The following is a 17,479-nucleotide window of genomic DNA, read 5'->3' as shown; positions in this document are numbered from 1 at the left end:
TAAGCAACCAGGAAATTTCTGCCTGTAAGAATTGCTCTTCTCTCACACAGCCATTTGCAAAAATTATGCCAGTGTGGTAAGTGCTACAAAACACATTTTGGCTTTACGCTTAGAGATCTGAAATAGGAAACATGACCTTGTGTTGACTTGTGTGAACTAAACTTTCTGTCTGTGAAAAAAAGATCACCTGTAAACATCGTTTTCATCACCCAGGTCATAAGGGTTGTAAAATGAAGTCTGAAGATCACTTACATCTGATGGTTCTGCTCTATTACATATATAGCTCCCTCTGGGTTAACTGCATTTTATTTTTTTAAAAAAATCATCATTACTGCTAATAATATACAGGATCCTGGAAACAGCAGCAGAAGCTAAATGCTGAAACAGAAAACAAAAAAGAAAAGACTCACAAATTTTACACCTTACAAGAGCTTGGATTCAATAGAAGTTTATTGTTATGTTTTCCTCCTCTAGAGTTAAAAAAGCAATTAACATTTTTAAGTACACAATTTTAAAAATAGTGTTTTATGATTGACATGTTTTCAGTCGATTTCTTGAATGGTTTTAGCATAATCAAATACAATTCCTACAGTTAGAGCAGTTCAACATGTATATGAAGATAATTATATTTTAACATTCATAATGCTCTTCACTTCCTGGAATGGCCCTCTTTCATCACATAATTAAATGTCATTTGTGAAATATGCTGTACTCAGATGCACGCCTGTTTTAACATTCTAGACAAATTCTTCTAAGGGGCTTTTACAGGGATCTATCATGGGTTTAGATTTATGGCACTTTCTTAACAAGAACGCAGATGCATTGGAAAGGCAGACCCATTTCCAAATCAGCCCAATCAACAATAGCCTAACAAGAGTCAACATGATCTATACCATACAATTTGTGTTATGTGTTTGATGGGAACGGTTGGACTCGATGATCCGGTGGGTCTCTTCCAACCTGGTTATTCTGTGATTCTGTGATTCTGTAAATTCTAATGTGGTGCTAAAACAACAGTGAAAAACTATGTTTGGCTAGAGGCAAAAATTCAGCTCTTTCCTTCTGCTTCTTTGAATTAATGGAGAGAGACACACTTAACTAATTGCTCTGGCAGGACAGCAGGCTGCCTTTGCTTAATAATACTATTGAGAATTCCACAAGGTTTCAGCTTTTAATATTAAGGTTCTTCAACATATGCTTTTTAAAAGTGAACCTAGGGATGATTTTCCTTCTTAAAACGTGCTTTTTCTCACAACTCCTCCCTCTAAATGCTGCATCAGGCATAACAGTACACAAACATGCAACATGCAGTCCAAACTGGGCACTTGTCTGTCACAGGAAACTTAATACTTACAGAGCACTTCACTAACGAAATGACATTTGGAGGAACTCCAAGTTCACAAATAATAGTAAAATACCCTTCCCATATGCCTGCTCCAGGCTTGAATTCACTTTTGAATTTGCCTTTTAACTTGCTCAAAGGCACAACAGCTCTTCAATTTACAGGTCTGAGTTGTGAACATGCAGCAAAATTCCAGTTTCATGTTCACAACAGAAAACAAAAAATCTAAACACCAAATTAGGTCCCAATTGTCTTTTTGTTTAGTTCAACGCCCTTTCTAGATCTTGCAATCCACAGCAAAGCAAAAGGCAGACAAGCATTTGAAAGATGCCTAGCTCTTGTCTTGGAGTTCACTCTTGTTTTTTAAATATTATAACATTTCAAGAAAAGATACTACTGCCATAATCCAATTAGTTTCCTCTTACATCTATTTTATAGGGGCAGGGGTGAGGAACAGCCAGACATCTAAACTGGTAACCAGTGAGGATGTTAACGTGCTCAGTTTAAAACCACAGATTCCCAAACATCCACTTAGCAGCCTAACTTTCTACAGAAAGAGATTCATTGAGTTGGAGAACTACGCATGAACACAGAGTCCTACAATATTTGCCTGGACATCACCTTGAACAGGGCAGGCTCAGAATCAGATCACACCCAACAGCTTTTCTTCTCCTTTGATGTACATGAACTCTCTGATCCAGTGAATGTCTAGTTCTTTTACTCAGATTGAATGTTTTACTGATACAGTAGCAAATGCTTCACTCCAAATGAATCACTACTCTATAGCCTTGGTGTTAGCAGTATGCTTCACAGGAGAAAAAATTGATGGTTCAAACTCAGTCAAGTAGAGGTCATAAACTAAACCAATACAGTCCTACATATCATTAGCCACTGCTCCCACCTCTAGACCAGATAAGCATTTAGTCAGCTCGTAATCCTTCTCCTTCTGATAGTTTTCCAATCTTAAAAGACAGTAGCAATCTTCTGGAAACAATAGCAGGATAACGAGCAGAAACATCACAAAAAAGTACCTCCAGACATAAAAAGGGTAAGATGATTAGGACTAAAGAAGAACAGAATATATGACAACGCCTAGCTGTCTGTGCTCTGTATTCAATTGTAAAAGTAGTTTAGTGACCAATATATTTACTTTATGCTTGGCATGACCGTTTTTGTGGTTCTTCATAGGCATTGAATGCAACTAATCAAAGATGCAAAGCCTATGTACATGATTTTGTGTTGACGGGAGCATCACGGAATCAAATGCAGAGATCAATATGATCAGTGAGTGTTCACTTTATTGAGCTTAGCTGTTTCTTTATAAACCCTTTTCGGTTACATAACTGGGTGCCCACGAGGGTATCTACAGTGGTTAAAGGTAGCTGTCCATAAATCTATTACTAACATATTATTGGCTAAACTACTGCACATGCTAAGAAACCAAGTTATACTAAAATTAACTATGTTGATAGTTCTCTCTAATTGTTTTTCTTTCAGCTGGTACTTGTTCCCACTGAACTAGCTGCTGCATTCCTCCCAGCTGGCCCCTGTTTATCTTTTGGCTCTCTGTTTCAAGGCCTTGTTAGAGTTGTTCAGTATCACAGCATCCAGGCCTTGTTCTCTGTAAAATGTTCCAACAATTTTGGACTCCAACAGCAAGCTTGACATAATATTTTAGGAGGTGTGATACTCACAGTAGTGCTGTGAAGTCTGTCTTGTATTACATTTTCTTCTGTCACACCTTCCAGAAAATCTAAAGACATCATTGCTATAGCCATGCTAGTGGATGACACGATCCAAAATGGAAATGACTGGTACTTTATAGCCTCAAAGACCCCCCCGCACTTTACAAAGGAACATAGAACAAAAAATATTGGAAGGAATAAGAAAAAAGTTATGCTGATGACCGTGTTCCTTGGAAAACAATTTATATATCAAAGTGAAAGGGAATCTTCTGATCAAAGTTGCTCTCATTACTTGACCAACTTGTACACAGGGTCTCCAACTTGAATTGTTCCAGTTTTGTCAATGGCAAAATACCTTCCAAAGAGAGGGCTGGCTTTGTATAGGTGTCGCTCAGACGGATCACATAAGCGGTAGCTGCAGAGAGAGAGAGTGTTTCTTTAGAATCAGTGGTAGCAAATCCTAAACATTAAAATATTAGCGATGAGAGAGGAGATACAAATAGTGATGGCCTGTTTTGGTCAGTGTACTAGACTGAAAACTAAATAAACATTATAATTATTACTATAATTATAAATAAGAGAAATATGCAGTTCAAATGGAGGGAAAAAAGCCTGTGTTATACATGGATGTATGAATACAATCATATACAAAAGACTTTATAAAAAGAAATGCCAAAGTTGCAAAGTTAGACCTTTAGATACCTTAAATACCTGTTTTACCCCAGGCATTCACCCTAGCAGAGATGAAAGAATGTAAAGTTTGCAAGAAGAGAAAACTTCTTGAATTTTCTTACCATACAGAACTGCAGAAAGTAGAATGGAAGCCAATACACACAGGCCCTTACACAGGCCCCATACATACTTCAGACTACTTTTAAAACATTGATCTAGCATTTGCTGGGATCAAGCCTAAGTCCAATTCCATAGCCTAAGAAGCAATAGTATTTTTATAACCTTTTCAATGTTTCCAGGGGCTCCTTCCTGTCCAAGACCCCAGTGTCTGGGTCAACAGTAGTTAAAATACACCTGCAATGACAGACAGTGCCAAATCAATAACAGTTTCTTATCATGAATTTCTATACCTCTATGTAAAATGACAGTCTCAAATATTTACCTGGCACAACATACTGTCCCTTTCAACTCCACATCACCAATAAGAATTTCCTCCCAGGTGTCCTGAGGGAAGGTAAATATTATGCACAGATTAGACATATCCACACGCAAACAGTTTTCCAGGAGTGGTACAGTCATTACTTGAAGAAGCAGTACCATTCCAGATGATAATCTTTATCAGCACCTTCAAGACAAACACAGTTGTATTCTGGTACCATCTTATTGATCGCGTCTTTTGATGCAGATATTGTTAGAGATGCAGTCATAAGACTACAGTATTGGAATGGTGAATTTTACCCCTGTGCTGAAGGCCACAAAACGTCACATTGTCAATTTACAAACTATCCACTTGTATCATTAATTGATCAGTCAGAGCATGCATAGCTTTCCCTACCTTACACTTAAAGATAAGCTTTCAGTAGCAAGCCTGTCATTTAAATACACTTATTTTACTGTTTGCTAAGCTAAACAAGTATTCACAGACCTGTCTTTTCCCTCAATGTTTCATATGCACTGATGTGACCAGACACTGTATCTTTCTGAAATCCAGATGTGAACATGACAGAAGAGCAGCCTTCCTCATCCTTGTAGGCATTACCATACAGTAAAATTGATTAACAAAGAAACATAAAGGTTTCAAAAAGATATTCAAGACAGTTATTGTACCTCCTCAAAAGCACCAGTATCTGTCACAAGAATATTTGGCCTGAAGTTCTCCATCTTAACTTTCTTCTCCATCCTGGTATTCAAATCTTCCAGTGAGGCTTCCGAGATGATCAACACTGGGCTACAGTCAGGATAGGCAACCTACACTAACACAAACAAATCCTAAGAGTGCTTGTAGGAGGACAGACTGGAAGAAGAGCAGATATGTTAGAACCAGTGGCCACAGTGTTAGGTTGCCGCATTCAGGTTTTAATTTTCCTGGAAGTAGGTTAATAAGTAAAATAACAGGCCTTTTCCAATTTCAGTAACCATGGCAAGTTTCATTTGCTCAAATTGTAAAAATTAAACTTCTACTTATAAAATTAAACTACCACAACTTCTTCCCTACAGATGGAACTAAGTATATCAGTAGAATATATTACATGGTAAGTTGTGGAAGGTACTTAAGATGTTTATGATCTGTTGAACTTCTCATTAATGACCTATAACCAAGTAACTGGATTTTTCTATATAGTGAATCTGTCTTATCCCAACACCAGAGGGAGTTACCATATAGAATAGCAATGCTAAATTGCAGCTGTCCATTCATCAGTTTGCTTGGAAGTGGGAGGGCTGCCATTCTGGCAAATAAGGCAAATGAACAGTACTAAAAGAAAACTCCTATATATATTAACACCACAGGGAGAAAAAAACAAACAACAAAAGAACCCAAATAACAACAGAAAAAAATAGACATTTTGGCAAGTATTTTAGTGTATAGCTCTCCTCCTGTCTTTCTCTTATATTATTCTCCCCCTCCACCCACACATGCCTTTACAACCACATGACGAGCATTGGAATACTTATAAAAATAATTCATAGAATCATAGAATCACCAGGTTGGAAGAGGCCCACTAGATCATCGAGTCCAACCATTCCTATGAAACACTAAACCATGCCCCTTAGCGCCTCGTCCACCCGCACCTTAAACACCTCCAGGGAAGGTGAATCAACCACCTCCCTGGGCAGCGTGTTTCAATGCCCAATGACCCTTTCCGTGAAAAATTTTTCCTAATGTTCAGCCTAAACCTCCCCGGCGGAGCTTGAGGCCATTCCCTCTCCTCCTGTCCCCTCCCTGTCACTTGGGAGAAGAGGCCATCATCCTCCTCTCCACAACCTCCTTTCAGGTAGTTATAGAGAGCAATGAGGTCTCCCCTCAGCCTCCTCTTCTCTAGGCTAAACAACTCCAGCTCTCTCAGACGTTCCTCATAAGGCCTGTTCTCCAGCCCCTTCACCAGATTTGTCGCTTTTCTCGCTCCAGAGCCTCAACATCCTTCTTGTGGTGAGGGGCCCAGAAATGAACACAGTGTTCGAGATGCGGTCTCACCAGTGACGAGTTCAGAGGGAGAATAACCTCCCTGGACCTGCTGGCCACGCCATTTCTGATACAAGCCAAGATGCCATTGGCCTTCTTGGCCACCTGGGCACACTGCTGCCTCATGTTCAGTCGGCTGTCAACCAAAATCCCCAGGTCTTTCTCCTCCAGGCAGCTTTCCAGCCAGACTTCTCCTAGTCTGTAGCATTGCATAGGGGTTTTGTGCCCCAAGTGCAGGACCTGGCACTTGGCCTTGTTAAACCTCATGCCATTGGACTCTGCCCAGCAGTCCAGCCTGTTCAGATCCCTTTGCAGAGCCTTCCAACCCTCCAGCAGATCGACACTTCCACTTAGCTTAGTGTCATCTGCAAACTTGCTAAGGGTGCACTCAATGCCTTCATCCAGGTCATTGATAAAGACATTGAACAGGGCTGGACCCAACACTGAGCCCTGAGGAACCCCACTTGTCACTGGCCTCCAGCTGGAGTTAACGCCATTTACCACCACTCTCTGCGCCCGGCCATCCAACCAGTTTTCCACCCAGGAGAGTGTGCGCCTGTCCAAGCCAGAGGCTGACAGTTTCCTAAGCAGAATGCCATGATAAACTGTGTCAAAGGCTTTACTAAAGTCCAGGAAGACCACATCCACAGCCTTTCCCTCATCCAGCAGTCGAGTCACTTTATCATAAGGCGATCAGGTTTGTTTGGCAAGACCTGCCTTTTGTGAACCCATGTTGACTGGGCCTGATCACCCGGTTCTCTTGCATGTGCTTCATGATAGCACTCAAGATCACCTGTTCCATGCTGCTTTCCCTGGCACTGAGGTCAGACTGACAGGCCTGTAGTTTCCTGGATCCTCCTTGCGACCCTTCTTGTAGATGGGCACAACATCAGCCAGCCTCCAGTCCAGTGGAACTTTCCCAGTCTTCCAGGACAGTTGGAAGATGATGAAAAGGATTTTGGCAAGCACATCCCCCAGCTCCTTCAATACCCTTGGGTGGATCCCACCCGGCCCCATAGACTTGTGGGTGTCTAGTTGGACAAGCAAGGCTCTGACCACCTCTTCTTGGATCACAGGAGCCTCATTTTGCTCCTCTAACTCCTAGGTTTGTACACAGAGGAAACAACTTTCTTTACAATTAAAGACTGAGGCAAAGAAGGCATTAAGTACCTCAACCTTTTCCTCATCCTCTGTCACTGTTGCTCCTTCTACATCCAATAGGGACTGTATGGTCTCCCTAGTCCTCCTTTTATTGTTAATATATTTATAGAAAGATTTTTTGTTATCTTTCACAGACTTTGCCAATCTGATTTCTAGTTGGGCCTTAGTCCTCCTGATTTTTTCCACCCTCTTTTCATGCTAGGATTCCTGAATGTCATCCCTTCTGCTTAAATCATTAGGTTTCTGTATCAGTCTCAGTGGCTTTACATAATAAATGCACGTGTATGGAAGTCCATAATTGAATATACCTTCTCTTTGTGCAACAATAAGCAAAATACCAATGTCCTACAGGTAATTGCAACACATCAGTAAAGCAAGGTACTCGGAATCTGCATTTACTTAAAACACTTACACTCACCAGATATGGTTCGAACCATCTTTACATGTGAGAGTTGTTAGGACCAAAAGAGCATCAACGGCTCCAATGATATGAGGACACCTGAGCACAGCATCTCCTTTCCCTACCTGCATTAACTTTCTTTAATATCACACCTTTAAACCTCTTCCCACAGAGAGAGATAAAACATATTTGGATGGCAATTCCTAAGCCCAGGACTACATAGCCCTGGGCTGAGGATCTTCTCTTTAAACAAACTGTGAGGTAACACAACCCGTATCAGTACACACCTAAGACCTAACAACAGATGGACATTTTCTATGCTACACAGATTACACCTTCAAAAAAACTTTAAAAACCTCTCTTCTATTCACTGAGGCACAATGGAATGCTATTAAGTTCTGCAGCATAACAGTTCTCCTTCAAATGTCAGCATCAGACTCTTGAGCTGTGATTGGTCAATAGTTTAGAACAGATATAAAGTAAAATTTAAGCAACTCATTCCACCATAGAAAAGGACAATATTCCTGTGGTATAAGCACATGACTACACCAGTCCCGTAAAAGGGTTAATTTCCCTGTTTTAGCAGGGAAAGAGTTACTTTTCACAGGAAGCTAAAAAGGGAAACAGCTGGGGGAGCTGACCAAACTGGCCAATTAGATGTTCCATGCCATTAATGTCACATGTAGTGCAGCCAGGATCACGACACAAGAGCGTGTGCTGGCATCGTTTTCTCTCTGGGCAGTGAGCAGCTGATTACTCACTTCATGTATTCTTTTGCTGTTATCATTGTTTTGGTACTCTCTCTCCCTCCCCTCCCCGGTCAAATTGTTCTTATCTCAGCCCAAGAATTTGTAGGTTTTGGGTTCCCCCCCACAACCCCCGACTCTCTCCTGGGACCCAGTCCAGGAAGGGAGAGAGAAGAGTGAGCAGTTGTGTCATTCTCTGTTGCTGGCTGGTCTACATGTGGTTCTTTATGGCAGGCTGCCAGGTTAATCCACAACAACTACACACCTTGCTAAACTGTGCTCATCACCAGTGACAGAATAGGCAGGTTTGGGTGAGTGGGTAGGAAATAGCTAAAAGCCCTTCTGAGAAAAACAATGTTCATTTACCTCATCTGTGGTTCGGAAAACGTTCATGATGTCCTTTGACTTTCTTGGCATCATGGTAGGCTCAAAGTGCACCAGTCGATATGGCTCCGAATTCAGGAAACTGGTGATCCACTGAGCCACTTCATCTCCACAGTCCCTGCCCTGGATATCCAGCCCAAACACTCTGAAGGATCACAAGACACAGCAAGTTAGCTGGAAAGCCAAAGACTCAAGGATGCTTATTATTCAAAGGCAAACAACTTGTTTTAGTAGTAATAACAAGATGCAGTAAATGGACCACCTGGATTATAAGGAGGTAGAAGTCTGTTTCTGAATTTGGCACAAGGATCATTCCCAGTGCACAATCTCCTCGTAGTCACCTTGTTTTGTAAGCTAAGTAACATGCACATAGCTGGATGATACCACTTGGTGAAGGAATGAGCCATGAAATAGCCTTTAGGTGCCCAGAGCTAAGTGTCACATTACTGACCAGCACAAAACCTACCTGTTTGCCATATTTTCAATCAAAAAAAACGGTCTACTCTTGCACTGCAACACCAAAAGATTTCTAGCCAGAGATCAACTGAAAGTAATTAATTTCAGAAAAATGGATGACAGTTCAAAAGGACAGAATCATAGAATAGAATCATACAACCATTTAGGTCAGAAAGGACCTTTAAGAGCATTAAGTCCAAACATTAACACCAACACCATCAAGTATACCACTAAACCATATCCATAAGAATGACATCAACACGTTTTTTAAACACCTCCAGGGAGGGAGACTCCACCAGTTCACAGGGCAGCATGTTCCAATGCTTGACAACCCTTTCAGTGAAGAAATCTTTCGTAATATCCAATCTAAACCTCCCCTGACACAACTTCAGGCCATTTCCACTCTTCCTATCATTAGTCACTTGGGAGAAGAGATCAACACTCACCTTACCACAACCTCCTTTCAGGTAGTTCTGCAGAGCAATACAGTCACCCCTCAGCCTCTTCTTCTGCAGACTGAACAACAACAGTTCCCTCAGCTGCTACTCATAAGACTTGTTCTCCAGACCCTTCACCAGCTTCACTGCCCTTGTCTGGACATGCTCCAACACCTTCATGTCCTTCTTATACTGAGGGGCCCAAAACGGAACACAGGATTAGAGGTGTGGCCTCTTCAGTGCTGAGTACAGGGGTACAATCACTTCCCTACTCCTGCTGGTCACACCATTTCTGATACAAGCCAGGATGCCACTGGCCTTCTTGGCCACCTGGGCACACTGCTGGCTCATGTTCAGCCAGCTGTCAAGCAACAACCCCAGGACTTTCTCCACCAGGCAGCTTTCCAGGCACTCTTCCCAAAGTCTGTAATGTTGAATGGTGCATTTGGCATTGATGCATCCCATGGAGTTGACCTTGTCCCATTGATCCAACCTGTCCAGGTCCCTCTATAGAGCCTTCCTTCCCTAAAGCAGATCAACACTCCCACCCAATTTGGTGTCATCTGCAAACTTACTGAGGGTGCACTTGATCCCCTTGTCCAAGTCACCAATAAAGATATTAAACGGAACTCACCCCAACACTGAGCCCTAAGGAACACCAGTTGTTGCTGGCCACCAAGTGGATTTAACTCCATTCACCATGACTCTTTGGGCCTTGCAATGCAGTCAGTTTTTTCTCACAGTGAAGAGGATGCCTGTCCAAGCCATGAGTCACCAGTTTTTCCAGCAGAATGCTGGGGAAAGTTTTGCCAAAGGCTTTACTGAAGTCTAGGTAGACAACATCCACAGGCTTTCCCTCATCTACCAAGTGGGTCCCCTAGTCACAGGAGATCAGGTTAGTCAGGCAGGACCTGCCTTTCCTAAACCTATGCTGACTGGACCTGAACACCTAATTATCCTGTAAGTGCCACATGATGGCACTCAAGATGATCTGCTCCATAACCTTCCCTGGCACTGAGGTCAGGCTGACAGGCCTGTAAGTTCCCAGAACCTCTTTCCAGTCTTTCTTATGGATGGGTATCACATTTGCTGGCTTCCAGTCAAGTGGGACCCCCCAGTTAGCCAGGACTGAAGATAAGTGATTGAAAGTAGCTTGGTGAGCACTTTCAGCAGTTCCTTCACTACCCCGGGTGGATCTCATCCAGCCCTATAGATTTTTGTGTGTATAAGTGGATATGGTTAGTTACTATACCTGACATTTACAAATGTTATTGATCGTAAATATCCTTGATTGTTAAGGAGGCTTTCCTTCAGATTTTAGTGCTGTAAAAATTTAGCCGGAGCCAAGTGAGACTCTTAAGCTCAAACTCACAATATTGAGTTACTTTATATGCTAAGAGAGGTTAAAGATTTATAGCGGAAGCAAAGTCCAGGGGGCATAAAAAGCCAGTGGCAGCAGAACACAAACAAGTTTACACAAAGAGCACTTTCCTGGCAAAAAGTGAACATCAACTCAACCTCTCAATAAACTTCAACACCAGTCATGAACAGTTCTACCACTCTCTTTGAAGTAGCAATTTTGACCCAAACGTACTTTCTTCTGCCTCTGCAATCCTACACTGCACAGCTTAAAAGGACAGATGTCCAGACAGTTCATCCAGGAGCCCTCCGTTACTGGTCTGAGGGAGAGATAAATCATTAGGGTGCTGTCAGCAACATTCCTGCTCTGCTCGCTGGCATCCCTGTTAAACACCATTGCCCCAGAAAGCATTGTATTGTCTTCTGCTTCCCTCTGTTCTCTCAGCGCCTGGGTGCCTTCCGGATGGCATGACAACACAGATGAGGGTCTTACAGCTTCCAACACCACTGTTTTCTGCCCACAAAGTGGATCTAGTCTGAGCACTCGGTGTTACGGGGATCCATGGGAATAGATCATGTAATTTAAATACTGCAACACATATTGAGAAAGGGCAAGATGAAGAACCCTAGGCTCCTTAACAAGAGGGCTACAGAAACCCTCTAATATTTGCACAAATAGAAACTATGCCTACACAATAGCTTCAGTCCTACATTTGACTCCTCCAAACGCTGGATTTTTAATTATCCACATGAAAACAGTAACTGGACTTAACAGTTTTAAAAATTAGCATCTGTACAGCTATCTGCAGCCAGACACGCTACTGCACTGCCTTATCTCCAACCAATCTGAAGTTATCGTGCTTCCCTTGGTGGAACAAATACAACTCTGTGCAGAGAGCCTTGGCAGCAGAGCATACTGTGCAGCAAGAAAGCTACTCCCACTCACTAGCTCGAAGGGAAGAATCTACAAGCAGAAGCCAAATCTTCGTTTGCCTGAATACAGTACTACTCCCAAACCTCTTTCTTACAAATGGCTGAATGGATCAGAAAGAATTAGCCTTGAGCTGACAAGGGGCAAATTGTTTAAGCACACATGAAACCTCAGGATTCCTCCTGAAAAGTACCAGGCAATGTTTAACTATGGGTATTGCTAACTTCATGTCCTATGTCTCCACTTACAATGCCAGACAACTTGACAACTTTCAAAGTCCATTTACACGCATCTAACTTTGGCTTATTTGCACTCCCAAACTACAGCAATTTTAAAGCCAGAGCGTGCAACAGTTTATTAATGCTGAAAAAAAAATAAAATTATCAAGACAAGAACAAATCATGGACATCTGAAATTGGAAAACCCAAGACAACTTTTCACTACTGGAACACATTTAGCCTATTTAAATGCTTTTCTAGAGGCACAACAGATTTTAGAAAAAAATAACATTTTAAAAACATTTAAACTGTATGGTTTTGTAGTGTTTGTGTCACTGACTAACACATACAAATTATAGAAGAGTCTACATGAGAAATGCTGTCATTTGTAACTCGCAGCTGCCTTGTATAAACTGAGATACTGAGTGATGCTGATCAAGGGTTTCCACAGCAACAGACTGATGTTAAGAGCTAGCAAATGCAGTTCCTTTTACATACCCTTCTCATTTTAACTACAGCAGCTGGTAACATTGCCCTTCTCTGCTATCCAAAGGAAAAACAATTTAAGTATCTTTGTAACGGCTAACAGCACTTCCAGTCACTAAAAGGTTTTCTGCTTCCCCTTTGCAGTTTTCCACCATGAATTTCAATACATGGCTAAGACATCTGTGCTTCCATTCATCCAGCATAGCTCTAGGCCCACAGCCAAAAGACTATGTTTGTAATCCATTCAACAGAAATCCCTTTGAGATAGCGCTCACGGGGAGTGAGGTGCTCTCTGAGGATGCCCATCTTTCCCCAGTGACCACAGAGTGAGTCTCAGGCAACCAAGTTACTAATGCATGCACCTCAGCTAACTACTCAGACATCTCACCAGTGTGTATCCAAAAACACTGATGCATGCATTAGTGGAGACCAAAAAATACTAATATGCGTGACTATGAAATGCAATTGCTCACTCAAGGACAAATTAAAACAATAACGGTAAACACAAACGAGCAAACACAACAGTCTATGAAGACTGAAGATCACAATACATTTGGCAGATGTAGAATGTATCTGTTTTGAATATTGTGTCATCTCTTCCTGACATTTGTTTTCACCAGTGCATAGCAGATCAAAACTTGACCTTCCATTACAAGAATCAATCCTGGTCTCCTGTAGAGAATTTCACACTCCAGTTTTTGCATAAGAAAATGTGAACTGCCACAGAGTCCTGAAAAGTAAAGCATATAAGACATAGTATTTAGAAAGAAGGGAGAGGTAAAACCCCTTCATCAGTACCTGCAGTTCCGCACAGGGTTTTTCCTGGGCAGGCTGACTGGCACACACACCTTCTTCATGTCAGGGGCCTCCAAAGTCAAGTGACCATTTTCAGAGCCAACAGAAACAAGGACCAGCCGTGGCTCTTGGCGAGCTGTAACCATGTGCCCATCTTCCTTGGTCACCAGCCAGAACCTGGAGCACGGCGAGGAACAGAAAGGCACTGAACACTGTTCAAGGCTGGGTGGGGGCTGGCACGGCTGCACCAGCACCATGGGTGTCTCCCACTGGGAATCATAGAATAGTTTGGGTTGGAAAGGGGCTTAAAGCCCATCTAGTTCCAATCCCCCTGCCATGTGCAGGGGCACCTCCCACCAGGAATCATAGAATAGTTTGGATTCGAAGGGACCTGAAAGCCCATCCAGTTCCAAACGCCTGCAGGGGGCAGGGACACCTCCCACCAGACGAGGCTTCCCAAGGCCCCATCCAACCCGGCCTGGAATGCCTCCAGGGATGAGGCAGCTCCCTGTGCCAGTGCCCCACCAGTCTTACCATGAATTTCTTCCGAATGTCTAGTCTAACTCTTCCCCGCTCCAATTTAAAGCCACTACCCCTCATCCTATCAGTACATGCCCTCCTAAACAGTCCCTTCCCAGCGCTCCTGTAGCCCCTTCCAGATACTGGAAGGTCGCCGTAAGGTCTTTCTGGAGCCTTCTCTTCTCCAGGCTGAACAACCCCGACTTTCAGCCTGGTCTGGGAGCTGTTCCAGCCCTCGGGTCACGCCTGCGGCATCCTCCGTCCCCGTCCCGCCCCGCAAAGGGCCGCGGCCCCCCCTCACCTGTCCCGCAGCTCCCCGCTTTGCAGCCCCAGCGGCGTCACCCGCGCTCGCCGCACCGCCAGGCCCCGGCACGACTTCACCGGGTACACGAACAGGCTCAGCACCGTCCCCACACGCTGCAAGCGCTGCCGGCGCCGCCGCCCCGAGCCCCCCCAGCGCCACGCTCCGAGCAGCGCGCCCAACGCCAGCAGCGCCGCCACGCCCCCCAACAGCCACGCCGGCCGCGCCGCGCGCAGCCACGGCTGGAGCGGAACCCACGCCGCTGCCATCCCAGAGCGCGGCGAGGGGCGCGGCGAGGGGCGGGGGCGAGGGGCGGGGGCGAGGGGCGGGGCGAGGGGCGGGGGCGAGGGGCGGGGGCGAGGGGCGGGGGCGAGGCAAGAAGCGATAGGCGAGGGGCGGGGCTGGTGGTGAATGGAGCTGTTAAATCCAGTTGTAGTCATGGTGAAAAATGGAGCCGACAAATCCAGCTGGAATGGTGGTAAATGGAGTTGATAAATCCAGTTGGAGCCATGGTAGATGGAGCTGTTAAATCCAGTTGGTACCATGTTAAGTGGAGCTGTTTGATCCTGTTGGATTGGTGGTAGATGGAGCTGTTAAATCCAGTTGGAGCCATGGTAAACGGAGCTGTTAAATCCGTTGGAGCATTGGTGAATGGAGTTTTTACACCCAGTTGGAGCTGTGGTAGATGGACGCAAATCCTGTTGGAGTTGTAGTAAATGGCATTGTTAAATCCAGTTGGTGCCATGGTAAATGGTAGCTTTTAAGTCCAGTTGTAGTTGTGGTAACAGAAGTTTGGAATTAAATCCAGTTGGAGGTGGTAAATGGAGCTGTTAAATCGAGTTGGAGTCTTGGTAAATAGAGCTGTTAAATCCAATTGGAGGCCCATCACAAGTGGTGGTCCCCACAGCTCAGTGCTGGGTCCAGTTCTGTTCAATATCTTTATCAATGACCTGAGTGAAGGGATTGAGCATACCTGTGGTAAGTTCATGGGAGACACTAAACTGGGTGCAAGGGTCGATCTGCTGGAGCATAGAGAGGCTCTACAGAGTGATCTGAACAGGCTGGATTGATGGGCTGAGACCATCGGGAGAAGGTTCAAGGCCAGTGTCTGGGTCCTGTTCAGTTTTGGGCCCATCACTACTAGAAAGACATTGACGTGCTGGAGTGTGTCCAGAAAAGGGCAAAAGGGCTCGTGAAGGGTCTGGAGAACAAGTCTTACGAGGAGCAGCTAAGGGAACTGGGGTTGTTTAGCCTGGAGAAAAGGAGGCTGAGGAGAGACCTTATCATTGTCTACAACTACCTGAAAGGATGTTGTAGCAAGGTGCGTGTTGGCCTCTTCTCCTAAATCGCAGCTGATAGGATGAGACAGAATGGCCTCAAGTTGCACCAGGGAGGTTCAAAGTGGACATTAGGAATTTTTTTTCACTGAAACGGTACTCGGGCACTGGGACAGGTGCCCAGGGCGGTGGTTGAGTCCTGATCCCTGGATGTGTTTAAAAGATGGGTAGATGAGGAGGTTAGGGATATGATTTAGGAGTGGGCTTGATGGTCTCTGTGGTCTTTTCTATCCTAGTGATTCTGTGATTCCCCACCACCTGCAAGCTGCTGCTGGCAGGGGTCTGCGGGGCCAAAGGCTTTGTTGGGAGAAAGAGTGTGATCACAGTATGAAAAATAAAAGTCTAAGCTTGTGCTGTCAGCATCCAGCCTAACAAAACACAGGCAGCGAATGCACTTCTTTTAATATCTGGGCTTTTAATAGAAGCAATGTTGCAGGAAAAGTATGTACTGTGTAGAAATACATGAGTACATGAAATGCAGCCACTTGGATTTGATACAAGAAGTAGTTACTATTACAAAAAGTGGAATGTTTTTGATTTAAGCAAAAGTAAAGTTTTATCTAAATAATATTGGTTTTTTGAAACTTAGATAGAATGTTCTTCTGAGAGCATGTTTTCTTTCAGTGTTTTTCCAGACTGTGTTCATTCTTTGGAGATGATAATGCCTTGTGTGCTGTGTGATCTGTGCTGAGCAGGTGTCTCTTCTGCGATCACCTGTTTGCAGCCTTTCCCCATCTCAAAGGCAAGGTCAGGCAGATCTGGAGACAAAGCTCCAAATTAGTAAGAGTTCTGACTGTTGTGGAGTTCATAATAACATTAAAATGAGTCCTTGGAAAGTAATAGAATATGCGTAAGAATTCAGGGAGAATGTATCCATGTACATGTGAGTGGGAAATTCATTCTGTCCCAGCTTGTCTCGCTGCCTACGATGGGTGGAGATCACTCCCTTGCATTGCCCTGCCCTGATAAAGGATGCTGGCTTTCTAAAACTCCAATGCAAGTCTTAGAGTTTCTTTGCAGTCATTTTTGGTACCAGTTTGACTTGGAGAAAAGGGGGGAAACAAGTGGCTTGTGGCAAATAGCTGGCGGGAAGAGGGGAGGACACACAAATAGCAGCATGTGAGGACACCTTGGGGGACACAGTGTTGTGCCCAGCGCTGCAGATGTCCTCCTCCATTTACCAGTATACCCCTCCTCCCTTGTAGCCCTAATGGCTGGTCTGAAATGGGGCAGAACTTGAGATGGGACCAACACAGGGTAGACTCAAGGGGTATCTCTGGTAGGGCTAATCTCACCTGTGGCTTTCTTGCTCCATTCCTACCAGCAGCTGTGGCAGCTGCTTAGCAGCAAGCCTGAATCCACCACATGCTGTCCCGATGTAGCACAGGTAGCTTATGACCACTCACCCACAGTGACACACCCCATCCTTTGTACCCCTGGGGCCCCCAGTTTTGCCAGGTAAGTCATAGGGGCTAAACTGCTTGGTCTGGTTTGACCATACTTCCCCTACCACCTTAAAATTGTTGACCCACTGAATCAAAACTAATTACTTGTGATGACATCTATGACATCCATAGACACAAGAGGAGAGGCAGCCCTGCTGAGCAGATTAAGAGCCCTTGCACACTCTTTGATAACTGTTAATCTTCTCATTTAACATGGAGTCAATATTTTGTAATTTAATTGAATTCACACAGAGGTCTTAATCTGCAACAGCACCCACAGGAGCAGAAAAATGCTATAAGGGAAAACAGTCATCTAATGTATTAGCAAATGTTCAACAAAACTG

General features: G+C 44.0%; 1 protein-coding gene across 1 annotated transcript; it reads right to left on the bottom strand.

Annotated features, from left to right (window-relative positions):
• Window positions 1-2,620: 2,620 nt before the first annotated feature.
• LOC138717731 (mitochondrial amidoxime reducing component 2-like) lies at window positions 2,621-14,622 on the bottom strand. The gene is made up of 7 exons (XM_069851491.1): window positions 14,354-14,622; window positions 13,537-13,710; window positions 8,834-8,996; window positions 4,807-4,947; window positions 4,142-4,203; window positions 3,982-4,053; window positions 2,621-3,442 (listed from the first exon to the last, which is right to left on the bottom strand). The coding sequence occupies exons 1-7, from the start codon at window positions 14,620-14,622 to the stop codon at window positions 3,316-3,318; spliced, it is 1,008 nt and encodes a 335-aa protein (XP_069707592.1). The 3' UTR covers window positions 2,621-3,315.
• Window positions 14,623-17,479: the final 2,857 nt, after the last annotated feature.

The sequence above is a fragment of the Phaenicophaeus curvirostris genome, chromosome 2 (assembly GCF_032191515.1).
Source record: "Phaenicophaeus curvirostris isolate KB17595 chromosome 2, BPBGC_Pcur_1.0, whole genome shotgun sequence".
Taxonomy (NCBI): Eukaryota; Metazoa; Chordata; class Aves; order Cuculiformes; family Cuculidae; genus Phaenicophaeus; species Phaenicophaeus curvirostris.
Note: the sequence above shows the minus strand (reverse complement) of the source record. Positions and strands in the feature narration are given on the sequence as shown.

Coding starts and splice junctions, on each gene's coding strand:
- LOC138717731 (XM_069851491.1), bottom strand. CDS start 14,622: ATGGCAGCGGCGTGGGTTCCGCTCCAGCCGTGGCTGCGCGCGGCGCGG. Junction 4,204..4,806: donor ATACTGGTGCTTTTGAGGAG/GTACAATAACTG, acceptor ACCTTCCCTCAG/GACACCTGGGAGGAAATTCT. Junction 3,443..3,981: donor CCCCTGGAAACATTGAAAAG/GTTATAAAAATA, acceptor CTCTCTCTGCAG/CTACCGCTTATGTGATCCGT.